We start from the raw sequence: 26,359 nt of genomic DNA, 5'->3' as shown, positions 1-26,359 counted from the left end.
TTTGCTTCCTACCAGTCTCTAGTATCTGAACTCTGAAGTGCTGGTTAAAAGCTTAATTTAGAAGTATTGCTTGTTTGGGGGATTTTTTAATCTTGTTGACTATATTGCTTGTATTTTTCCAAAAAATAATCTCAATGTAGAGTGTCAGTAACATTGCAATGTTCAGGATAATTATTATGTGAGGCTTTGTAACTTATTTATGTTCCTAAATGTCCAAATACCAAACTGTAGTAGTTGTGCTTTGGATTTGATAAAGAATAAAGCTGTATTTGGTTATATATGTCATATTTGCTTGTAATGTTAATGAAATGCCTCTCTTGTTTCTTGCATGTTGTTTAATGCCTAGACAATACTATTGAGGCTAAGTTGTCTTTCACTGATATGTTTACAGAACCAAAAGCTCAGAAACTGAGCCACAAGAGGGGGAGTAATACTGATGGTCTTCGAAGAGTACTTCTAACCACACAAATGAAGGTAAATTAACATTTTCTGTACAGATGTATTTCATTTTGCGGCATATACACCTTTCCATTCTTTCTTCTTTGTTGTTTTTGCCTTTTGCTGTTAAGATCTTGAAAATACATTTAAAATGGTATGGTACAAATGTTGTAGAATCAGGGCACACTGAAAGTTAGGAAGAAATTTATGAGTTCAAATTGGGGGAAGCGGGCGTAAGCTGAAGATTGAGGATGCTGCTCTAGGATAGTGATATACTAATGAAACACTAAAGAGACACCATGATGTTTTGCTTTTTGAGTTACAACAGCCTTTTTAAGTTCTAGTGTGATTTCCCTTTTTTATATATACCTGTGTATATTTATGTGTTTCTATGTGTATCAGTTTTCAGACAATGTTCTAAGCATTTTCTGAAAACAAGGAGGGCAGTTTGTGGTGTGCCAACAGAGGAGAAAGAGGTTGGACTTGTTTTATTTAAACAGTGTTTCTGCTCTCCCTGTTGGAACAGAATGGAAGGCTAGGTGCGTTACTGGAGTGACCCAGTAGTTTTTTCTTCTCAGTATACTGGTATTCACCTATTTCAAGGAGGTACTTAATGTACCTTTAATCCAGTGCCTTAAAAAGTAATGACTGAAACAGGGTTTTTAACAAAATGTTGCTCAAGAGAGAACAGAGAATTGCTGGTATCCATATCCTCAGACTGACAAGAAAGAAAGCCAGTGTGTGAGGGACTGGGTTGTGGGTTGTTTTTTTTTTTTTGTTTTTGTTGTTATTTTGTGTTTTTTGTTGTTTTTTTTTTTTATGTTCTGGGAATTTTTGGTTGTTTAGGAGGTTTTTTTAAGTATTTCAAACTGCCTCTTGCTTTGATATGAATTAAAATTATTCCTAAAAGGCAGAAAGATACAATGGCTGTTTGCATGTTGAAAAATGAAATGAGACAGTAAAAAGTTGGTGACTTTTTAGTAATTTGCAGTTTAGCATTTACATTTTCATTGATAAATTTTTATTTAATATTACATATGAGTTTAGCAACCTGTGTTTTCTCACTATCCTGTGCTTTTTTTCTTCCCCTGCCTGATAAGAATCAATTTGCTGCCCTTGGTGCTCCAAAGAAAGAGACTTCCCAGATTGAAGGACCGTCTTTAAATAATACTTACGGTTTTAAAGTCAGCGTGGAAAACCTGCAGGAAGCAAAATCTTTACATGAGGTAACTTTACTCTTACATGTCACTTTATAATTTATCAAGCCGATTTTATACTGAAATCAAAAATCTTTTTCTCTTGGGTCCCTAAGTGACTTAATCAGTATGTGATGTCTGCAACTTATAAGTAGTTGATCTACCAGTTTCAGCTTGATGTCCAGTGTCTCTAATAGTATTGAACTAGACTTTAGACTTTGCAGTATTTTGATTGAGAAGATGGTAAACCTCCCTTTAAAAATAAAAATTATGGAAAAATCAGAAGGAAGAAATAATAAGTTTTGCATAAAAATATAACTTGAAAAACTAGTTGACCATAATTTTAATGGATTGTTTCCTCAAGGCATCTGGCAGCAATCAGTAAAGCCCTCCTGGTATTTCTACTTGTTACCTTCTGAACCTGTTGGGCAGTTTCTACATTTAACTAAAGGGTGCCTATCTCAAAGAAGGTCTCTATATATTTAGTGTAGGTTAGTGTTTGGTGTGAGGAGAGGAATCAAAGTGCTGGAGAAAGGGAAGCAATGTAAATACAGTACTGCTGTGTTTGGCTGCTGACAGGGCAAGCAGTCTGTGTATATGTGCTCCTAGACAGTCTGCACACCTGGAATTAGCTGTTGGCCAGTTTATAGAGGAGATAGGGAGGATAGCACTGAGTAAAGGGCATAGGAGAAGCCACAAGAAACCAGTGATCCTGAGGAAAATGGAGATGGAGCTTTGATAGCAAAATTTCACTCAGTGATGTTTGTAGCAATTTAGTATGCAAATCTAGAGGAAATCAGGCTGCCCCCAGAGCACCCTACGTACACAGAAATGCTTTTTCCCTCATAATCTGTCCAACCTCTCCATTAATCCACATTATGAGCAATAATAGGCAGGAGAACAGAGCAGCAACATAGTGTGGAAATAGTATTAAATAATACTGTCTTTACTGCAGAGTCAAAACTTGACTGTATATAGGGGTTAGCATTTTCTAAATGTAAACCATTCTGCAAAAAACTCTGGCAATATGATGTGGAAGTTCATTAATGCACCTGAAGGCAAAGTTAGGTATTCTCCCACCTTCCTCTAAGACTTAGTCTTCGTGCTTGTCTTGGGTGAGGAAGGGAAAGGAGGAGAAAGACCAAGAGTGATTCTTTGTTCTTGATCAGTTCAGAAATGTGATTCAGCTCAATATACAAAGGTGTTTGAAAACACTACAGGAATTTACAATTGTTGAACATTATCTGGTTTTTGTCTTACTTTCTGCTTTTAGTAGAAGAATACAGTACTCAGAAACGCATACTGAATTTTCATAACTGAGTATAAAGCTGTGTTTAATGATGAATCTTAGCTTTTCCTAAGATGGTGCTATTTGCAAAAAAGTGAGATCCAAAGATGCATGGTTAATCACTTATGTTAATTTTTGGGTGGAACCTTGTAGTTACAACGTAATACCAACATATAAATGTCTGCACTTTCCACATTTGCACTGATAGTCTTCTCTTAACTTTTTTTAAGAAACCTGCATAACAAACTAACATGCTTTCTTTATTTGTTGCTAGGTCCAGCACCTTACCCTCATCAGTATGGAGTTACATGCTCGAACAAGACGAGATTTGGAACCAGACCCAGAGTTTGATCCGATCTGTGCTTTATTCTATTGCATCTCATCAGACTCAGCACTGCCAAATACTGATAAAAAAGAAATCACTGGTGCTATAGTGATTGATAGAGGCAGGACACTCTCAAGCCAAGGTTCCTATTTCTTTTTTTCATATTATATTTTACAAAAATGCTATTTCATAGTAATCAAACAGTAGCAAACAAAATGTAGTAGAGTATCTATATTACTGCGTATCTCATTTAATTTTGTCTTGTTGAATGGCCATATTAAATATGGAGTTTTCCTGCTTATATCTTCCAAAGAACTATTGCATGGGCTGTAAACCACAAATAGCATTTGTGTGTGCAAAATATCCATGTTTGCGTGCTTGTGGACAAGCTCCTGCAGTGTTCTAAAAGTGTAAAGAGGAAAACCTGCCTTTAGTTTCCTACTCGAGTTGCTGGATAGCTGCAAGTAGAAAATGTTAAAAGCAAGACAGTATGTTTTATATTTTACTTAAGGGTTATTTTTGTGGTTTTATCTGATCCTTTTAGGATCTAAACAGGGGCCCTTATTCTATTGTACCTTTTTGGCTTTGTTTAGACCAGTGATACTCAACCTGTGGCTCTAGAGCCGGATGTGGCTCTTCATGGCCCTACAGGCGGCTCTCGCAATGTAGGCATCTGATCGGCGCTCCACTCTGTCAGGCAGCGCGGGGAGCACTGAGCAAATGGACCAGCAGTGTGGGAGTCGCTGAAGTTCCCCCTCCCATAGGGGGAAAGAAAAGGAGCTGCTGGGATCCCCCCACAGGTAAGAGTAGAGATCACCTCCCACCCAGCAGCTGTGGGGCAGAATGGGGAAAAACTTGCCTTTTGCCCCTTCCACCCCTCCACCCCACTCCTTCCTAGCAGCCAGAAGGGATTGAAGACAGAATGCTGCTGGGAGAGAGGATGCTGATGTGTCATGTCGTGATGTATCAGTGTGTGGTGGCATTAAGGCAGCATCGTCACACATTGAAGTGTCATGATGAAAAAAAAAAAAAAACACACCGTTGATACTTGATTTTTATGGTGCTCTACAACTCCATTTTATTAAGAAGTGGCTCTCCAGCTGTTAAAGGTTGAGTACCACTGGTTTAGGCTAGTAAAAAAAAACCCAACCAAAAAAAAATCCTCAAACCAAAAGACATCCCCAAAGTAGTCCTCTTTCTTTCAGGGTTTCTTTGGCAATGTGAATGTGTATCAAACCACAAAATACTGTCTAAAATTTTAAGCGTGGCCAAAAACCTACCAAAAAAAATTAGCAATAAGGCAACGGCTTCTTCTTTTACCAGTGTATTTTTCAAAGTATTGTAGTTATTATATCATGTTAAGCTAAGTTATTATTCTCAGTGAATTTTATTCTGGTATTATATGCTTGTTACTATCTTAAAAAAATATATTTCTATTATGGTCCTGAGATTTTGCCACAGTATAGGCACTATGGCTCCCTAGGTGTGTGTGCCACAGATAGTTTATCAAGAAAAAGCTTTCTGTAAAAGGTCCAATGATACTTAGAAAAAACAAAGGTTCAGATCTGCTTTTCTTAGTGAAATAAAATGATGTGTTTAAATGTTATTGTGACATTCGTTGCTTTAATTGATGTGTGCTGTCAATACTTTCTTGGTTAGAACTTTTTGAGTTCCCTGTGGAATGACTTGGCATTGAGATACATCTTTTTTTTTCCCCTTTTGTGTTATTATTTCTTTGTAAGTCGCAGTACTTGTTTTAACATTTATTTCTGAAAGCACACTTTTCTTAATTCTTAAGATCTTAAGAATGTGTCGAAGTAGAATGCCTTTTAAAAACTCCAGTTCCTAAAATCTACATTGTCACTGTAACAGATATCATACTACCTGTTGTGTAGAGAAAACAGAGTATATGTTGTGCATTATTCATTTAAAGAGGGTATTTTAATTTGGAAGGCAAATGCTGAGTTCCTACATGCATATAAATTTAGATATTACTCAGACGTTATCAATGCGGACACTGTTGATGTGCACTAACTGAGCAGTTGGTCATGTTTTTCTATTTCAGTCAGTAACTTAGTGTGCTGAAAAAAAAGAACTATACTGTTATATAGCATTTTCATTCTGTAAGACATTTTGCAAAGCACTACTCTGAGATAGCAATTAAAATTATGTTTTGCATAAAGACAGTGTGTGAGCTGTCATATAGTCATTTAATATTTCTTATTAAAAGTAATTTTCCAGGACTTGGACTCCTGTGTATGTAAAATAGCGAAATTTCTCATGAATCAAGTTTGTTTCTAGCTGAGAATCTGTGCAAGATAACTACTATGGAGAATTCTACAAAGTGAAAAGAAAAAATCACTCCACCCAAGAGAAACAAAATAAATCCATGGAATTAATTGTGATAATTATTAAAGATAAAAATAAGTTGTGTTCCATACTTCTTTTCAGTTGTATTCTAAAGCAGTATTGTTGACTGAAGTAATGAAATTCCTTCTAAATTGTAACAGGTTTTTTTACTTTTATTTTCTAGGGAGCAGAGACCAAGCCCCCTTGCTTACAAGATCTGGAGTTACAGGACTAGAAGTCAGTTACGCTACTGATGAAAGAACTCTTTTCCAGGAAGTAGTGAATATTGTAAAAAGGTAGCATATCTGTACGTTCTGCTTTTATTTTTCAGGCTTGGAACAGCAGATTTAGTTCCTTCAACCCTTGCCAGTCTTTCGAATACTGATTTTTTTTTGTTGTTGTTGTTGTTGTTTCCCTCAAAGGCTTATTTCTAGAGTGGACAAGCATGGTGGTCTTTCAAATAAAAATTCTTTTTGCTTTTCCTTTTCTCTGACAGCAAGAACATTCCGATCCTCTTAAGCAGCTGAGTTACTGTCTTGAAACTTATCAGCCATATATAAGTAATCTTTCTTAACATACAACTTTCCTGTTAACCCCAGAATTCATTACACATCTCTTTCTGAAACTCTCAGAATAGTAGATATTAAGAGTGCTGAGAGCTATAGAAAACCCCTCAGACAGGAAGAGTTTTCTAGGAACTCTGAGGCAAGACAGAATAAAACCTACATGGTACTGAAACTGTTGCAGTTTAAAATAAGGGTTCGTTGAAAAATCAGTTTCCTTCATTAGTTTTGTCTTCTCTGAATGGAAATCCCCTGCTCCATCAAACTTGGAAAACTGCTGGTTTTCCCCATCTCCACCAAGGCTGAGAAGCCTGTTCGGGAGCCCTCTCACTTGGTGCGTAGGTGGAACCACAGATGTCTCTCCAGACCCTACTGACAGGTGCAAAGCTGTAAGATTTCAAGGAAAACAAACAAATTTAAACTCTGAGTCACCCTGCTGGAATAGAGGCACAAGAAAAAAAAAAAACAAACTAGGCAGAGTACATTTGCAATTCTTTCTCTCTCCAACCAGAAAACCTCTGATGAGAAAGGCTTTGACCAACCCCATGAAGCCAGAATACAAAAAGAGTTGCTGAATGCAACCAGCACAGGGTGGGTCCTGACAGAGCAGCAGATCCCTGTTCAGAGAAGACAAAATTCAGGTAAGGAATATAATATTATTTTTCTCTTTCTTGGAAATCTAGTGCTCCATCAAACTTAGGAAGAGTACTCAGAATGAGAAACTGCCAATAAATTAAGAATTCTCCACCAGTTGTGTGGAAGTCTAAAAAGTGACAGGACAGAAAGAATATGGTAGAGAGAACTCAGCAGTTAAAATATATGTTTATCGCTGAAGATCAGAAGTCTTCTATATCTGTACATGCTGAAGGCATTACAGAACAACAAAAAAAACCTCATGCAGTTTTGGTGTACTTCAAGATGGAATGTACCAGGTTGCTGTCTGAGAAATCTCTGCTTATGAGATCTTCTCTAACATGTGCTAGCATATCTTTTTGATGCAGCAACTTCATCCATGAAGATTGAGTTAGCTGACTTGTATTCCTGGAAGATAAAAGATTTGATCTATTTATGGAGAGACAGGCTACTGTTATCATCTTAGTCTACTTTGCTCACAACTCTAGAATAGCACCTTAGCTACCAGACTTCTGATGGACTCTCAAAAAAGATGTTTTTTGCAACTTGGACCACATCTATAGTTTGCTGCTCTTTTTCCCCCTTTATTTTCTGTAGCCTGGGCAAAAAAAAAGGGGAAATTTTGTTGGAGTTAATGTTTTGTATTTCTAAAGCACAAAACAAGTGTCTAGGCCCAGAGTAGCTTTAACTGAAGGAGGAAGTATGGTAAAACCATGTAATTAAGAAGTAGTGGACTGCAAAAACTTCCTCAGTGAGAAATGAACAAGCAAGCAGCTTTAATGAAAATTAGTAATTATTTTTTAAACATTCTTCTGTTTATCTTTTTAGTGTTATTTTTTTCCAGCACAAGCTAGGTACTTTGACTGTTTTGGTAGATGCACTTAATAGTAGATCTGATAGATTAGAGAAAGAAAACTATCAGGCCATATTTAAGAAGCATTACTGCTTGAACTTCATGGATCAACTCAAAATCACCTCAATTTTCAAGCTGATAATTGTATCAGTATCTTATATTCTGATGCATACTTTAGGCTGGACAATAATAGGCTCTTGTGACTGAATGACATTCCCAGCATGACTGCAGCCTGCTTTTGGTTCATGTTCTTGGCCTCCTGGGTGGATGGAGGGAAAGGTGGAAAACTGAAATTCCAATTCCTGGTATAATGAATGACAGACTGTCTGTTCACTCTTGATTGTCAGTATCAGGAACAGACTTTATCAACTTGTTGGAGCATGGAACAGAAAGGATCACAGCTGCAGGAGGAATTATTTTATGCAGTCCAGTTTAAGAATTCTTGTTCCTATTTCTAGTCATTCTCTTAGTAGTTGGCCTGATTCTTCCTCTTGTTCCATATATGTGAAATTGTGGAACATACTTGTTTCAAGTTCCAGCCTTCTACTTCTTTTTGCTTAAGCCTTTTGTTTTCTTTCCATCCTGGCTATTGAAAATGAATAATGGTTGATTCTGTAACTTCTTGTCAATACATGTAAACTCTGGAAGAGCCCAGTAGAAAATTCTGGGTCACTGTTTCCAGCACACAGATGAAGGACAGGGTGTTCCTGGAAAATTTGTAACTTCTGCAATACTCATGGCTCATCAGTGTCTTTGACTCCGTTTTTATCACTGAAGAGTGTTTCCCAAACTTTTTGTAGCAGAGCTAAAGTTATTCTCTGATCACTGAAGATGAGTATTGCTGCAGAAAGTTCTCTGGAATAAATGAACTGAAGTTGGATTCAGTTAATGCCTTCACTGTGAGGTTGTTTAGGCTGTGCTACGTCTAAATGACTACAGTACGGTTAATACCTTGGCATCCATGAAGTAAATACCTGGTTGAATGTTCTTATATGGATTAGTGGATGTTGTCTCTAACTCAGAGCCCTTGGCAAACAGAAATAAGTCATCTTGTGTTCTAGCAGACCAGAAGAAGACCTGGTTTTTTGTCTGGAATTGTAATCTGTGATTTCATCTATACTGAAAATTCACAGATTTGTCCAAATACTGAGAAGAATAAGCACCTCTGTTTCTAGGAGATAATTACTGAGACTGACTAACCTGTTAAATAGAAGTACTTACAAGTGTGAGTACCTAAGTCTATACAGAGACAACTTTAATTTTGAAGGGTATTGGAATACTGAGGTTGAGGTTTGAGAGTCAGGAAACAGACAGAAAGGAAGAGCCACAAATATGAGTTTGGAGATGGGAGGGAAGAACAAACAGCACGTATTTGTAAAGAAAAGCATTGTTAGATTGGTTTTTGGTACCCTGACAACTGTCTTAGACTTTGAGAGGGAGCTGCACCTGCATAGGTCAAAATTTCCCTAAAAAAGGGCTTTGGCTTAAAACTGGCATAAAGCAGCTGAGAGACAACATCCTTCTAATCCTGTGCAGCTGCTGGGGATGTCCTAGAAGCGGAGACATCCAAGTTGTAGGCTCTCTGGAACTGTCAGAGGGGATTTAGTTTTTTCTTGAAATTGAGCCTGGACATGTATTGCTGTCCTAAAGCATTCTGTTCTACTGCCTGAGGTGCTTTTTTGAATAGATCCTTTGTTGATTGTAAGGTGTCAGCTGCACTGAGATGGAGAAAAAATGGAAGAGTCTTTCTGCTTGAGGAAGTAAGAGAACCATCTCTTTGAACCTAAGGGCAGGAAAAAGAGGAAAGGCAGGAAAAATTTACATACTTTCCTAACACATGAAAGCTGTCTGAGGAGGAGGAGAAGGTGAAGGGGAATGCTACAAGAATGTTTACATGGGGATTTAAAACTAGATAGGAAAACTAGAGAAGTGCAAGCCTGATGGAGCAGTGGATTCCCATGAAAGAGAAATTAAATGTCTGGGCCTCTCCTTCACTTTTAGGGCAAATTGTTCTGCTTCTCTTTAAGAGCAGATGCTAGCAGATAGTAGAAAAGGGCTGGTCCTGCAGGTGTGAGAGGAACAAAATTTGGGGAATTCATGTGGGAATGCACAGTCCCCATCTCTCAGACACACAGAAGATGTGAAAACAGGGCAGGCTTGAAACAAAGAGTAGTAGATTCGTTGCTACTTCAAACTTACCAGATACCCACAGCTCCTTGCCTCCACTGAATCAGTTTTTGATAGAATTACATGAACAGAGTATAATATAAGATTTTACATAAACATTTTGGAGATAACATTTGTGTATTAAACTGTTAATGCTTAATACTTAAATATTTTTATGTTTTTCTTGTAAGGTATAATGCTAATGATTTTTTTTGTTTGGATACAGTGTGTTATATTTCTTCTTCTGTAAATGCTCTGGCAACGTCTTCTTCTTAAAATAGAGATGTGCTAATCTAACCTTCTTTTTCCAGGCCAGTATCATCTTCATCAGTGACATTTTCCTGTAGAAATCTGTATCCAATGTCCTGTATCAACTTTATGGATTTTTGTTGTCTAAGGCAAACTGGAAAAATGTTTTCAGAGATTTCAGTTACATGTTTGAGTCACCAAGCATTCTGTTGCTATGCACAGTTACTGCTTTTGTCTGTATCATAGGTCTGGCATGGTTCCTCCCGCCCTTTTTTTCTCTTAATCATAGCTGGAAGAAAAATAGCAGTCAGGAAAAGCAGACACATAATAGAAGGGAAGGTATAAGTGGGAGCTTTAGTGTTCATTCACGAAATCGTCAAATGAGAAAGAGGAAGAGATGTCATAGCAGCATATACGACTTAGCTGGAAAGGAAAATAATCGTCTTTCTTCTCTCTGCAGCATGTATGAGTTGAATGTTAATGCTGTTGTGTTAAATCCTGCCAGCATAAATGCTGCTTTTCATCTTTGCAGAAAGTGTGGCAACAGCATGCAAAGCAATATCAGGGCCCATCCTTTTAACAAAAGAGTGTATGTTGGCAAGCACACCTCTTATTCCTGTCGTGTTACTCCTAGCCAGCAGCTTTCAAATATCAGCATTACAGTGCACTAGTTTCTTGCAGGTGTAACAGCTGGTCTCATTACAATTTCTTCTAATAAAATAGCTTGAACTGATGTCAAAGACCAGCTTCATAGTATACTGTAAAAATTGTGAGACAGGAGAATGAAACATAAAACTTGTCCTCTTAGCTCACAGCCTGTTGTCTTTGTGGCACCACGTGAAAAGGAGAGAGAGAAAGTGAGAGATCACACTTCAGCTAAGCTCACATCAGCTAAACTTTGGGTTTGCCTATTCGTTTTCCCATGTGGAATAATGTACTCTTTTAGCTCCAGACATCTCTTCTTCTCTAATAACAAATAGAATACCATGGGAGGTCTCAGCAAGTGCCACACTGGTTCATTGATACCACTGGTGCACAAGATTGGGCTACAGTAGAGGACATTTCTGCAGCATAAATTGGGATGTAGTTCATCAGCAAGCAGTATAGAAGCAAGAAACAACAGTGTCTCTTACTAGGTGCAAGAAATTTGATAGGCCTCTTAAACCTGTTGCATAAGGTAGATCTTATGCATATTTAGTGCAGGAGTTCAGAACTCCTTAGTAGGAAGGAGTTCTTCAGTTTAATGTTACTCTGTTTTTTCCTTCTGGGATAATTCACAGATACACTAGTGCATGCATACAGATATACATACAAAATATGTATATGTGTGATTTTCTGCAGTATCTGAGCAACTCAGTTGCCAGTAGTACATTTATTGGTTTTCATGCTTTTAGAAGGATACCCCTTGGATCCAAGTTTTAAATACAGACCAGCTGACATTAAAGGACTGTGATTACAGGAAATTCACAGTAAGATTTGATCTCACCATTTACTAGCTATTCTACCTCAATTTTCCATTTAGATAGCTTTGTATAAGTCATATGACTGAAACTTAAACATCTGTACTTTACAGTCAGTGTCTAATTAGCTAACCTCATCACCAGAAGATCTTGGTTTGCAAGAGGTGACTAAAATACAAAAAATGGTTTACTCAAAGAGGCCTTTTTGTTCACTGACAATAGAGACCAATTTAGAAAACTTGAGATGCCAAAATTAGCTGAAATTAGACACTCCCCTTAATACATGGGTGGTATCTAGTTGGGATGGAAAAGCAAAGTAATGTGCTATAAAGTGATAGCCTGTAAGTCAGTAATTTGCAATTACAGGTGATCCCTAATGGCCTGGACAGGCAGTACTGAGTTAGAAACTAGCACACTGCTTTTTTAAAAAATCTTTTGATTAATAAGCTTTCCAAGCTCTATGTGGATTTACATAAAATTGTGTTAAAATATGTGATTCTTAAGTTAGATACAGTTTATTTATAGAAGAAAAGGCATGTATCTAAAACCATCATAAACTAAAGGGCTTTTATGTCTTGTGTATAAAAACACCTTCACATCTGAAGGATACTAGAGAAACAGTTCTTGTGATTATATGCAGATAGATTACAGAGGTAATTTTGTTCATCAGGTTAAAAGGTAATGGGAAGATTACCTCCAGAATTGGTAAAATATATTCAGTTGCAGTAGTTATATAATAGACCACTAATTTTGTTAAAGTAGGAAGTGAGAAAGGTAATGCCCTGCTTGGGCAAGTTCCAATCCAAAGCAACTGTCCTTCATCAGCTGATGAAGGACAAACTTTACCAACTTGCTGCTTCCAAACATTTCTTATTTCTGTTCAGAACAGGCTTATAAGAGAAAGCAAATTTCTGGCGTAATGAATATTGTTTTATGTACCACTTAAGGAGCTCTTCACGAGTTTCTGATTTACATTTGCATCTATCATGGAATCCATCTGCATAATGCCTTGTCCTGTGTAAAATCTACATGGATTCTCCATTTTGAATTATGTGATGCCAGTTTTCAAATTTGATAACGAATGACTACTTCCCTCATTTTAATTAATCAGTACTGTTTTGCAACATGCTAGGACTGGGATAGTTTAGTTACAAGAGTTAATTTGAAAATATGTTCATTTTTGCAATGTTTATTCTACGCCTGTATACAACATGGCATATTTCCTTTTTATTTCAAAGCTGAAATTGAGCTATTAATAATTTTGGAGCATCATTCCACAGTCATTGTATGTTGTGCAGAGCAGCAAGCAGTCATAACTCTTTTTGACGCTGATTCTGCTGCTGGAATGAACTGCAGGCTAGCTTCAGTCATTTGTCCATAAATTGTTCCAAGTAGCTTTGGGGTTGTACCATTGTTGTACTCCATATTGAGTAAATTTACTGCTTGCACTCCTGATGATAATTTCCACCTCCAAAACCAAATAATTCTTCTTTCAACAAGAACAGCAGATAGCAAAATATCCCCCAAATTCAAAGTGCTACTTCTTTTACTTTCTGTAGAATGCTAGAAATCAAAAACTTACTTTAGAATCCCCTGCTTTAGGTAAAAATTGTATCAAAACCATTCCCTCACAAGTAGAAGTAGGTGATAAAGGGGATTTTTGCAACTTCTGGTAGGTGCAAAAGCCCAAATTGTAATAAAGAGCCATGCTGAGAAACAGCATTCAACTATTTTTCACAGAAGGTCAGTTTCCATGGCAGAAGTATGGAGAAATTCTATTTTGGAGCTATTCTCAGAGTAATTAGTATCTTCAAAGTGAGTTGTCATTGCCTTTGGCTAGGACACATAAGCAAGGAAGACAGTCTCCTGATAAAGTCTGAACTTTCATTTGTAATGTCTGTGATACAACTGACTCAGTATTCAGGGAAAGGGTGTTCTGTATTCAACAGTCAGGAAATACTTGTATTTTTTTAATGTGTTTATGGATGCAAGGAGTAGAGAGTTCCTCAGAGTTCCTGTTCATAATCCAAGGCCTCTGCCCACTCCCTCCCTAAACTAAGGTCTACAAGCCTGCATTCTGTTGTAGGGCTGGGCATAGACTATGGTACAGCATCCTCAGCCCATCATCCATCCTCTACCTCCTGACAGCTGCCCTGATGTCATTCAGTTATATTGAATGCTGCCTGCTAGAACTCAAAACCCTTTAGCTGCATTGAAAGAATCACAGAATCATTGAGGTTGGAAAATGCACTAAAAATCATTCAGCCTAACCAAGAAGCACCTATTCATCCCACTGAAACTTCCTTTCTTTTTTTTTTGCTATAAAAATAACAGATATCTTCTGTTTTTTTGGCTGGTCTCTCTCTGCCCAACAAAATCATTCTTAGACTACTGAGCAAATCACCAGATCATGACTTGTGGTTTTAATAGTACCTACTCAAAAGATAAGTGATACTGGCTCCTCTGAGCGAACTCCTACCTGTGCTTTGTCTTTAAAGCCACATTTTTTGTCCTTCTGTCTGGTGAGCTCTACTCTGAGCCTGATTGGAAGTGATTGTGTCAGAAGTCAATTCTGACTTTTTTGTCATACTTGAGCCAGTCCGATTTTCCAGCTGGAAAGAGATACAGTATAAAATAAGTTTTTCTTGTGTGTCTTCTAGAAAGAAGACCATCTTAAATAAAGAGGTATTTCAAGAGAACAGGTAGATGCAGTTGCTTTTCTCTGTTTCAGTTTTGACAGCTCTCACTCTACTACAAATTGTAACTCCCAATAAAGGGTCATCATTTAGGACCCGGAATTCCTTCTGATTACTCAAAGTTACACTGCAGTGTGTCTGACACAATATTATCTGTAAACATTCCAGTTAACCTACTGGCAAATTCTGTTCCATAGGCATGGCTATATTTCACTATATTTCACATCTGTCTCCTGCCAGTAGCTAAGTTTCAGTTTATGCTTGATAATTCCAGATGCCATCAATAAAACCTGATGAGACCTCAGTTTTGTTCTTTATTTGTAAAGACCAAAATAATAGAAGTATGTAAAAAAATATTCCAGTGAAAATATCCTTTCTAAATATTTTTGCCATTGAATGTTATTAAAAATCTTAAGAGATTGCCTGTTTTAAGTATTGTCTTCTAGTCCAGATGCTGCTTTCATAGAAACCGATTGTGACTGCGTCTTTTTTAAACCCAACATAATTTGAATGCAATCCTGTTTATACTTTGTTCATGGAAAATATTTTTGTAAATTATATGAAGCTCATTTTTTCTTTTCCCCCTACCTCTCTAGATATGACCCAGACATTTTGCTAGGCTATGAAGTCCAGATGCATTCCTGGGGTTATCTCTTACAGAGGGCTGCAGCACTGAATGTTGATTTATGCCAGATGATTTCTCGTGTGCCAGGTAAGTTATTTGTTTAGGGCTTCAGTTCAATTCTGGTAGGAGCAAGTTGAAATCTATGAACAAATTTTAAAAATAAATGCAGAGTATTTCTTCAGAAAGACTTTTTTTTTTTGTTCTTGCTCCTATGTTGTTAATAGTATAACCACACACACCCCTTGTGTTTTCCGAATTTTCAACTTAGTGGCATATTCCACTTCTGTGTGTGTCCTGTATTCATGAACTTGGACTTACATTCTATAGTTGTGTGTTAAGTTCCAGTTCTTGGAGGTGCTTCTGCTACCAAACCTTCTTTTGCTTTCCTTGGCTCCAGTCATTCAGAGTACCTACCATAATCATCGTTTGTGGTTTCTCTGGCTGGAATGTAAGATCATAAAACTGCTCCTGAGCAGCGATTGTCCTGGACAGCTTTGTAATAAAATCCTCACTTTCAGTGACCATTCCTGTACTTTGGGCAAATTTTATTTGGCCCAAGTGCTGATGCTTTCCTCCAGCATTTGTAAAAAAGTCTGTTTAGACTGGCAAGAAAACCTGGATGAGAATGGTAAGCCTAGTGCCTATACTTAGCCAATCAATAGAAGCCATCATTCTGAAGAATAATGAACAGCTAAACAAATGTACTGTTGCACCTAAGAAGAGTCAGGATGACTTTGTAAAATGAAAAACTGTCTCAAAAATTTGTTATAACTCTTAGCGGTCATCAGGGTGATGTGGATGAGGAAGAATTTAAAAATCAAAATAGTTGAAAAAGCTGGTTTTGCCAGCTTGTACAGAAAAAAGCATCTGTACAGAAGTTAAATTGCTATGAAGTCCATTTCTGTGATTGTTCTATTAAAAGCTTGAGCCTGTTGCTTTCTAATGATTGCAAAAGCAAGTGTTTGGAATTATGGAGCAAGGAAAATACAAAGCAATGAATGTAAATGTAAAAAATGTAAAAATCTGTAGTGTGCCTGTACCTCAAATACTGAGGTTGTAGCCACCTCATAACCTTCCCCCCATCAAAGTGGATATAGGGGAGCTAGTAAAGATGAGAAGGGTTATCCAAATGTGCCTAGTAATTTAGTAATTTGGGATTCCATAAGAGACAAAACAGTGTAGGAAAGGTAAAAGCCTGTGAAATATTGAGGGGTGTAAAGGGAAATAGAGATTGGGTTTTCATGGTCATTTCCAATGCAAAAACTAGAAATCAAGTGAAGCTAGCAAGTGGCAACTACAGAATAGAAGTTGATTTTTAATCTCAGCATTGCTGAACTCTGAGTTCTTTGTCACAAGGTAGTACAAATGCTTAAAGTGTACATTGCTTTAAAAAGAGAGAAATTCTTGCAAGAAGAATCCATTGGGAGCTATGATATATGTGAAAATAATGTCTGGCCCAGGAAGCTGTAAATGGTTGAAAGCTGGAAGTGTTGTAGGGAGAGTATCAATAACTGCTTCCCCCATCTTGAAGCATCTGTCTTTGAGTATGTGACAGAACATGATACTGGGCTACTTGAATCTTTGAGCATACCCAGCACAGGAATCATCTTTTATGTAGCTGTCCTGTGTGCCTGGCCAGGAGAATATGATGTTTTAGAAGCACTATGTTCACACAGTCCTTCCTTGAGGTTTGAATATTTGTATACTCTTGATGCTTTCAATGATTGTGACATGTTTGGAAAAGAACTGAGTTATAGAGTCCTCCCAGAGACAAGAAAACACAAGAAAAAAATTTGTATCTTCAGCTGAAAGTTGTTGGCAATTGAACTGTGGTGAATTTTTAAATACTTTATATATGAAAACAGGATCGTATGATAGTTTAAATATGAACAGGCCATCAGTGCTCATAAGTTTCTTTCTTCAGCACAAAGCTCTCCAATTTATTCTTCGGGAATAATAATGGATTGCATGTACCTTGTTATTCAGTTTCCCTGATGGCTCAAATTGAGATAATACACTAGTTGCAAAATAATGCCTCTGGGTACAGTCTTCAGAGGTACTGAAGGATGTTCAGAAAAAATTTTGACCCATTACATCTGAAGATTTGCAGTGTCTGTAGTAAGAGGAACAGTACGTGTTGTAGTCAAAAGTTTTTTAAAACCTCCAAATATCACAAAGATTTACTGCTCTACTGTAGAAGTATGGCTGAACAATGTCTTCAGTTTGGGATATGTGCCTCTGCTGTTGTTCTCAGAGGCTGAGTCACAGTTCGTGTCTTGCAGGACAGCTCTGTGTGCACTGTAGTTGATGCAGAACCAAACAATTAGCAAAGCTGTTAATAGTACCCATCTTCCTGACATAAGCTCTTTCTCAAGTTCATACATATGAATGGGTCCTCAAAGAAGAAAGGGATCTCTGTGGTTCCTAATGGTAGCCTCCCCATGTATTTCACAGTCAGGTTTCCTTCCCTACAGCTATCAAGTCCCACACAACGTAGGTTTAGTTCTAGTGAAGGAAATTAGGATTGTAGCCCTTAATATTTTTGTACATGAAGTTCAAGTGAGCATGCAGAGCATAGTCACAATCTGCACAGCACTGGTGTTTGTAGTGCAGGTGTTCCTGTGCCAGCTGGTAGATGCGTACTCAGAAATGGAATACATAACACTTAAAAATGTTTCTAAGAACTGCTGTTATTTTAAGGTAAGTGTTTGGTTTCTTTTGACAGAACTGCAGCAGAAAGATGAGAAAATGTTTACACTGATGAGCTCTTCCCAGAAATGTCATGCCGTAAATGTCTTGCACGCATGACCATATACGTGCAAGTTGCTGTGTTCTCTGTTGCTTTGGGGTCTCCTTGTCCGTGGTTTTGACCCCATCTGTCTTCCTCTTGCTTTTCCAACCCCTGTTGGGACTTATCCTTTCCTGTGATATCAACTTAACAAAAAGAAAGCTGGACTTCTCTCTGGTTTTGCTTTATTGGCTGAGTCTGGTGCTGCCTCTGCCCTTTACAAGTGAACTATTCATAAGTCATAGAACACATCACAAGAAAAGTGCATGCCATACCTGTGCATGGTGGCATTTTTTGTGTGGCCTCCTGTTTCCTCCTTTGCATCACAGCTCAAAGTTATGGAGTGGGTAAGAGAGAATGAGAGGAGACTTCTTTTTATTTCATCTCATGCACTCGAAAGATAGGAGGAATGTCCTGTTCTGCTTCTTACCAGCATAGTTCCCAAAGAGGCTTACCTGGTTCTGGTCATGCATTTCCCACACCAGCTGTAAAGTAGAGCAGGTTTTTGTAATATAGTGGTGCTCATCATAGGCAGAGTTCATCAGACAGTGGGTCTCTCTTGTGATCACAGTATACTTTACTGCCTGTTTTTTACCAGCAAGACATGAAACAAACTTAATATAGGAAATCTCCTAAACAAGTCAAAAGAGAACTAGGATGACACTGAAGAGAGTAGAACTAACCAATAGTTTCTGCTTCCAGTAAAAAAAAAAAAACAAAAAAAAAAACGGAGGGGGAAGAAATGCAAATTCCTCCCTTTGACAGGAGATCCAGCATGTGGAAATGAAGAAAAGCAGAAGAAAAAATGTTGCTACTTGGTGGGGCATTTTTCCATCCAAACATGGAAAGAGAAATTGCTGGTTTTCCTCCTTAAAAATCTGAAACAATAAGGAGGTTAAAAAGATAAGTGTGCATTTTGATGAAGTGTACAAAAGGTCTGCTAAATTTTGTCAAGGATCTGTGATTTACTGATAAGGTCAGTAAATGGCGAATAGGTTTTCTTAACCATTTTTTAATGTATATGGCACACATTTGAAGATTAACACACAAAATTAGTCTGTATTATGTTGTTTCATAGCTGTTCTGCAGCATTTCAGGCAATTTTTACTTCTGTCATCAAGGGTAAATGTGCTTCATGACTGTCTGAGGATCTAATTATTCAGTTCTGATCATTATTGCAAAGCAGTGTGTATCCACACTTCTATACTCTCTGTCCAAAATTTTCTGCTCTTTCTTAGCAGGGTACTGTACAGACTGTGCTGTACCTGATAAAAGAGTGGTGGCAGAATACAAAGCAACCAGCAGTTATAAAATGGGTATGGATTTAGAATTGTAGATAAATTGCCTTGAAGTGATTTCTCTCCCATTAAACTAGTAAGAAATAAGGCTGAGGATCAGTGTGTTTTCATAATGGATTTTAGTCTGTGTGGTCCACTTAAAAAAAAAAAAAAAAATCTATGTAAACTGTGGAAAGAACACCAGAACTGCAAACTTACGATGACTGAAAAAAAGATAGTTTAAAGAAATGTATGCCAAAAAGACTGTCTTCTCTTGTGCTGCAGTATTCCAAATTCCAGTATGGCAAAAATCAAGGATGGCAAAAGAGGATATACTTCTCTACTTTGTGAGACACTGCTCTCTCACAAAAAGATTTGGAGTGCTGCTTCTGCATCTGTATTGGTTCCTTCCTATTTCCTTCTTCCTGTGCTATCCGGAACTCATGTCTACTTGCTCCCACTGCAGTGGGAGATTGAATGAAAGAGATTGAATTTTCTCTCCCACGACCTGGTTCAGACTGTGTAAGATCATTGCAAGTAAAGCCTTGAGTAATAAAGTCCTTAGGGCAGAAATAATTTTTTTTAATTTTATTTTTTTATGTTGTGCACTACTGCATGTGCAGCTGACTCTCAAGTAACATTCAGCATTGCATAACCAATATATTCACTACAGAGAATATATTGCCTCGGACACTATTTCAGTGAAGCCAAAGTAAGAGTTCTCTGCAAAGGACAAGAGCCCAGAAAAACCTGGGGGAGTTTCATTTAGAGATTGTGTGGATGACTGGTAAATTAATAATTTTGTAGAATCAGCGGTAATCTTTATGAATTCTTATTTTTCTAGAGATAAGATTGGAAGAGGGATGGTTTGATCTGGTCTTGACTGTCTAATAACTTCTCTAAATATAGTGTCCTTTAATGTCTTTAGATGAAAATAAAGAGAACAGATTTGCCACCGAGCTGGATGAATACGGAGCGGATACAATGAGTGAAATAAATATTGTTGGGCGAATTGTCTTGAATATTTGGAGAATGATGAGACATGAGGTAAATTTTTTTAAAGGTTCATGTTTAGGTTTACTGGGTTTTCTAATTATTGCAGACCTTGTTGAAAGTTTCATATAACTAACACAATTTCTTTATTTATACACCTTTTCAAATAGAGTAGTTTGCCACTTTGTAAGAATGAGTTTTGTGAATCTCTAAACTGTAAAGTACTGAAGCCTTTATTTTTCAGTAATATTTCTTAATGATTCTCCTTTTCACTGATTTGTGGGTTTTGAGAACAACTTACTTGTTTTAGGAATTTGTCTAGTGTGGTGCTTTTAGTACATTAAGTATTTTAAGCTGTCAGATTTATCTTTTTTTTTCTTTTCTTTTTTTTTTGTTCCATTTATAATTTTCCATTTAATACTTAGCCCAGTCTTTAGAAATCTTGTTCTGACCAAGTTCAGACCTGATCTTTATGAACAACTTAATTTTGCGTATTTTTTCAATTGATAAGGGATGCTTTTTCCTGACTACTAAATAGTTAGGGATTGGTAAGAATAAATACTAACCTTTTTAACAAAATACTAATAAAAAGTTAATGAATTTAGTTCTTGCAGTTTTTGAAAAGTAGAGATTTTTTGATTTTGAAAACCATCATGCATCTTGACATGTCCACTGTGTTTTTCTAGGTGAATCTGACGAATTACACTTTTGAAAATGTGGGCTTTCATGTTCTTCATCATCGTTTTCCTTTATTTACGTTCCGAGTTCTGTCTGATTGGTTTGACAATAAGGCAGATGTCTACAGGTACTGATCTATTAATCCATTCTGTTTGCTGTTTTTAAGGCCAGATTCCTAACATTGGGCAGGTTTGAGGTAAAGTCACAATAGGAAGAAATAATCAATTTAGCTCAGGCACTAGAGCACTATATATGCAGCAACATGAGTTTATTTACTTGGATGTTCCATTGTATAGTTATACCCTCAATATTACAACAAAATATTTTCAGTTACGTTTTCAACGTACCTGAATAGATGTACTGTTTGGAAGTTCTGCAATGTCTTTGTTTTATTTTGTATATACTATTCATCAGAAGGGCTGTTAATGAACTGCCAGGCTTTTGTTTCACTTCAAGTGCATGTCAAGCAAGGTAGGCTTAAAAGTATTACAAAACAGCACACAGGATGTTAAGATGTTTAAGCTATAGCTGCTTAAAAATACCTTCATACGACATGTATCGCATTCAGCTTCACTCTTCTTGACGCAATTTGGTATTGTGTGATATGAACAATTCATGAAACTGAGTACTGATCTGCACGTTGTTTGTGACATACATAAAATTTCTGTAAGTGTTTCTGTAGCTAAGTGGAAAAGTGGTTTATACAGAAATTATGAATTTATGTTCAGCTGTGGCAGGCATTCTTAATACAGAAGGATGTTTCCACAAAGGCCCTCTCAGTTAAAAAACATGTAAAGAGAAGAGGAGGTAGTTGTGTCTGTTTTGATCATCCTATGGGGCAGTGAGGAAAAGCAAGATGCCTTAACAGTAGCTTGCTGTAACACAATGTGTGTATGTCTTTAGAATACCTAAGTGTATATTTATATATGCCACGCTTTTGAAAGAGTTGCATGAAAATGTTCTGGAGGAAAATTTTACTTGCTGGTTTGTTACAAATTACCATAAAAATATATTTGTCTTAGTAGAAAGGGCAGCACTCTTTGGATTGTTTATAATGAGGTGTTCGCTCTCACAGATGGAAAATGGTTGATCATTATGTTAGCCGCGTTCGTGGGAATCTCCTGTTGTTAGACAAACTGGATTTGATTGACAGAACAAGTGAAATGGCAAGACTTTTTGGCATTCAGTTCTTACATGTATTAACAAGAGGCTCCCAGGTAAGACTTTGTTCTCCTTATACTTCACAAAACCAAAATAGTTTTTACAAAATGTTCTAGTTCTTCAGTTTCTTCTCAGTCCATATGTGTATTTTCACAGGGTCACAGAAAGCTGTTAGCATGAATTAACATGAAATTGAAACGTAAAGAACAGCCTTCAAATCTATTATTGCTGCTTTTGAATTGCCTAGTCTCAGAGGTTAAAAATAGGTGTTAAAAATAAGAGTTCCCCAAATGTAATCACACCTGTGAGTCTCTTCTACTGCCTTCAGGAGCACTAAGCTTTCCCTTTGAGCTGGTATTGTTCACACTTCATGAGACTGAAAGTAAGTGCTTTCTAGAACATTAAGAAATATAATTGTGTTTTAGAAAGATGAGATTAGTTTCATTCAGGGCAAACAAAGCAGCACTGAATATGTTCTAAGTGACATTTCTGGTACAGCAGACCTGTGGGTGACATTTTGCAATAAGACGAGGGGCTCTGGCTTTATGAAATACATGTCATGCAAGATGTTTGTGGTTCGATTATTTTGATACCAGCATCAGGGGGAAAAGGGAGCAGAACAGAGCAAGATGTGCACTTTACTTGGGAGCCCAGCAGTCACCAATAATACCAAAAGCTTTCCCTGCCCAGATTGTGAATGATTAGGCTAACTGAACTGCTTTCATGGCTACGTGTGAGAGCTGAACAGCACCTGAAATGAGTCAGATACTCTGTCATGTGTTACAGCTCTTCTGTTATCATAAGCCAGCCAGCTATGGGAGTGTCTGAAGCTGCAGTTTCCTTAACAATTCAATGCTCTTAAAAAAACGTTTGCCACCTTTTTTTCTTAGACTGCAGTTGCCTGTGTCATCTCTTGACCCAGAGCACGTTCATGTTGGTCTTTCTGGTAATGACCCTGTATTTGGGGGAAAAGGAGAGCAGGCTGGCAGGCACCATCAGCAGAGCCATGGCAGTGGTCAGTAGGTATTTGCCAGTTGAACTCCCCGATCTGGTTTACCATATTAACAGAAAATACCACTGTTGGAGCAAGGCAAGAGAAATGCACAGTTAGGGACAGGGAGTGTGGGACCGGCATACTGCCAGCATAGATGTGCTTAAGCTGTCATGATTGCAGCCCACAAAGACTGTTCTGCCTGTCATTTTCTCAGATGTCTGTGAGTGGGAGTGAGCAACAGAAGCATGCTGCATTTTCTATCCTGACTGTTCTTTTCTCTTCCCTTCTGTGCACGTATGTTCTGTTTCCATTGAAACTTTCTAGATCACAAAAACGGCACTTGCAACAACTCCCAGCCACCCCAAATAATTTTTTTTCACACAGAAGAGTCAGTACCCTTTATGAAGACACTCACCCTTAGCCAAAAAATATGTCAAAATGGAATAGTAATAAGAACAGATTTCAGATACTTTATTTTTCCATGTTTGTATTTCTCATTGAGTTTTACAATAACATTCTAAAATTATTTTTGTTTATTGTATTAAGCCATCGTGAACATTCTTAGAAGACCAAACAAAATCTAACAAGAGATGATCACAGGCATACATATAATTAGTCAGATATTTGAAGAACTTGTTGGTTTTTGCACAGGAGTCAGCAGGGCTCATTGAGAGAGCTTTAAACTCCATTTGAAGGGGAAAGGAATAAGATCAGGCTCACTAAAGATAAACCTAGGAGCATCACAGCAGTGTTTGAGAAACAGTGTCCTAGCAAAGTCCTTTGGCCCGCTGACTCAGTGGAGGTAGGGGCTGTAGGTCCACATGGGAGCAAAGACAAAAGGATTATTGGTGTGTTAGGAGCCACAGATGACCTGAGAATGGTCATATAGGGATTAGAGCTTCTCCCCCTGCCTAAAAAAAGGTGGTAGGATCAGTAGCCCAACTGAGGTGCATCTACACCAGTGCACTCAGCGTGGGCAACAAACAGGACGCCAGTCCTGGTTTGTATCTTACTGATGATCTGGACAATGGAATTGAGGGCTCCCTTAGTTAGTTTGCCGACAGGTCCAAGATGGGAGGGAGTGTTGCTCTGCTGAAGGGTAGTAAGGCTCTAGAGAGGGATCTACCCAGGCTGGGTCAATGTGCTGAGGCCAGTTGTGTGAGGATTCTGCCCTGGATTCCCAACAGCCCCATGCAAGGCTACAGGAAGAATGGCTGGAAAGCTGCCCAGAGGAAAAGGACTTGGGGGTGCTGGTCAACAGCTGAACATGAGGTAGTGTGTGCCCAGGTGGCCAAGAAGGCCAATGGCATCCTGACCTCTGTCAGAAATAATGTGGCCAGCACCACCAGGTTGTCCCTCTTTACTCAGCACTGGTAAGGCCACACCTCGAATCCTGTGTTTGGTTCTGGGCCCCTCACTACAAGAAGGACATTGAGGGGCTGGAGCAAGTCCAGAGAAGGGCAATGAAACTGGTGAAGGGTCTGGAGCACAAGTCCTATGAGGAGCAGCTGAGGGATGTGGGGAATCCTTTACCCTGGAGGAAAGGAGGCTCAGGGCTGACCTTACTGCTCTCTACAACTTCCTGAAAGGAGGCTGTAGTGAGGTGGGGTCAGTCTCCCAAGTAAGAAGCAATAGAACAAGAGGAAATTGCCTCAATTTGTTCTATAGCTGGTTTAGATTGTGTTTTAAAAAAATTTGTTCTCCAAGAGGATAGTCAGACATCGGAACAGGCTGTCCAGGGTCACCATCCCTGGAGTTAAGAGATGTGTAGATGTGGTGCTTGGCAGCATTGGGTTAACGGTTTGATTTGGTTGATCTTAAGGTCTTTTCCACCCTAAATTCTACAATGCTGTGAAAACTAGGGAAAAAAACCCAAAATCTACCTCTTGCCAGAACCAGTCCCTGACCACCTTGTCATACTTCCAAGTTCATCACTGGACACAAATTAATGTGCAATTAGTGCAAGGCAGCAGTGGCAGTTTATGTTGCTCCCTAACTACACATCAAACCCCAACCTCTGTTTAAGGTGCAGGCTCTTGTTAAGTCTGTTGGTTCTGTAAGCTCATTTATAACTTCAAGGTTAAAGAAATTATATCTAATCCATTCAGTACAATGATTGAATACATAGTATGTCAGGCAGACAGTCTTTAATAGTGATTTAGTTGCTTACAAAGCACAGGATTTTACAATTATGTAGAATTGTTCTTTGATATTTCGGGATTTTTCAGTCCCTTGCCATACCTATGTATGTAGTTTTCACACCATGTATGTATGTTTTCAGCTATTTTGGTTTTTATTCTGAATGGACATAGTGCATACCTGCCCATTTTTACTTGTAAAGCCTTTACTAAATCATCGAGTAATGCACAAATAAATAGGGCTGGGATTTTTTTTCTCTTGTTGCCAGCTACACATATATAACTTTTTGTGGTATCTTGAACAGGGTGTTTGTTGTTTTATGCTTCCTGTTCTGCTTGTGGTATCAGGGAGAAAGCATGATACCCAGTGCATTTACTGCATATTATACTTGGTTTCTTTGGTGATCTGCAGGTCTGACAGAAGTACAGTTTGGCAAATGCTCATTCACTGACAGTAGCATGGGCCATCCACATATATTGTTGAAGCCTGTTGGATTATTCTTTTTTCCATATATAAAAAGTACCCTATTTTCAATGATTAGGGCTAAAAGAAGAGGAGACACATGGAAAAGTTCTACTCTATGTAATACAGAGTACAGAATAATAGAACGGTTAGGCTTGGAAGGGACCTAAAGATGATCTGGTGATATAAAATACAACTGAAATACACATTAAGAGCACTGCTATTTATTTTACAAAAATAGTTATTTGTACTTAAATTCAGGAAATATAAGAGTGTGTTTGCACTAGTTAATAGAGGTTTGTTCTGCACTTTTGATGATAATGCTTATATCCAAACTGTTTTGCAGTACCGTGTGGAGTCGGTGATGCTGCGCATTGCAAAGCCAATGAACTACATTGCTGTGACTCCCAGTGTCCAGCAGCGAGCTCAGATGAAAGCCCCACAGTGTGTTCCCTTGATAATGGAGCCAGAATCCCGCTTCTACAGCAACGCTGTTCTTGTCTTGGATTTCCAGTCCTTATATCCTTCCATTGTCATAGCATACAACTACTGCTTTTCTACCTGCCTGGGACATGTTGAAAACTTAGGAAAGTAAGTTGCTACTCTTTTCTCATGATCTTTGATTCTGTAGATACTTGAGTGTCTTTTCTAAGGTACTGAGAACCCCTGGTTGCCATTGGAAACGATGGGCACGTATGAATAGCACCATTTTCTGTTACACAATACAGATGATAAAAATCTACCATGTGGGTGTGTCCACATGTAATACACATACATATACAAATCAATTTGTATTTTTAATTAAATACAGGATTAGACTATTCTCTTAAAAACCCCTGGAAACAACTCTGTGTATGTACACCTCTTTGATAATTGTGATGATGCTGATTTTTAATATTGCTTCAGAATAAATTAAAATTACTATAAATCCATGATCTGTCTTCAAAACTAGACTGAGGTTATTCCTTATTGAACTATGATTGTTCCTGTATCACTTGTAGTTCATTCTAGTTCTAATTACTAAAA

The 26,359-nt window shown here is 37.9% G+C and overlaps 1 protein-coding gene and 1 long non-coding RNA gene across 3 annotated transcripts in view; one reads left to right on the top strand and one right to left on the bottom strand.

Moving 5' to 3' along the window:
• The window catches only part of REV3L (REV3 like, DNA directed polymerase zeta catalytic subunit), a 118,815-nt gene that overhangs the window by 78,649 nt on the left and 13,807 nt on the right, over positions 1-26,359 (top strand). For both annotated transcript variants that reach the window (XR_010997195.1, XM_068184263.1), the window contains exons 15-23: positions 392-474; positions 1,539-1,664; positions 3,197-3,389; positions 5,781-5,892; positions 14,813-14,928; positions 19,835-19,953; positions 20,586-20,704; positions 21,653-21,794; positions 25,680-25,924. Coding sequence is in view for 1 of the 2 variants with exons in the window: in XM_068184263.1 (XP_068040364.1) it covers positions 392-474; positions 1,539-1,664; positions 3,197-3,389; positions 5,781-5,892; positions 14,813-14,928; positions 19,835-19,953; positions 20,586-20,704; positions 21,653-21,794; positions 25,680-25,924 (1,255 nt within the window). In the remaining variant the exon portion in view is untranslated. The remainder of the gene's footprint in view (positions 1-391; positions 475-1,538; positions 1,665-3,196; positions 3,390-5,780; positions 5,893-14,812; positions 14,929-19,834; positions 19,954-20,585; positions 20,705-21,652; positions 21,795-25,679; positions 25,925-26,359) is intronic.
• Positions 3,213-11,058, bottom strand: LOC137470683 (uncharacterized). The gene is made up of 2 exons (XR_010997201.1): positions 10,110-11,058; positions 3,213-7,200 (listed from the first exon to the last, which is right to left on the bottom strand). It is a non-coding gene; the product is annotated as an uncharacterized lncRNA (long non-coding RNA).

This window comes from Anomalospiza imberbis, chromosome 3 (genome assembly GCF_031753505.1).
Source record: "Anomalospiza imberbis isolate Cuckoo-Finch-1a 21T00152 chromosome 3, ASM3175350v1, whole genome shotgun sequence".
Lineage (NCBI taxonomy): Eukaryota > Metazoa > Chordata > Aves > Passeriformes > Viduidae > Anomalospiza > Anomalospiza imberbis.
Note: the sequence above shows the minus strand (reverse complement) of the source record. Positions and strands in the feature narration are given on the sequence as shown.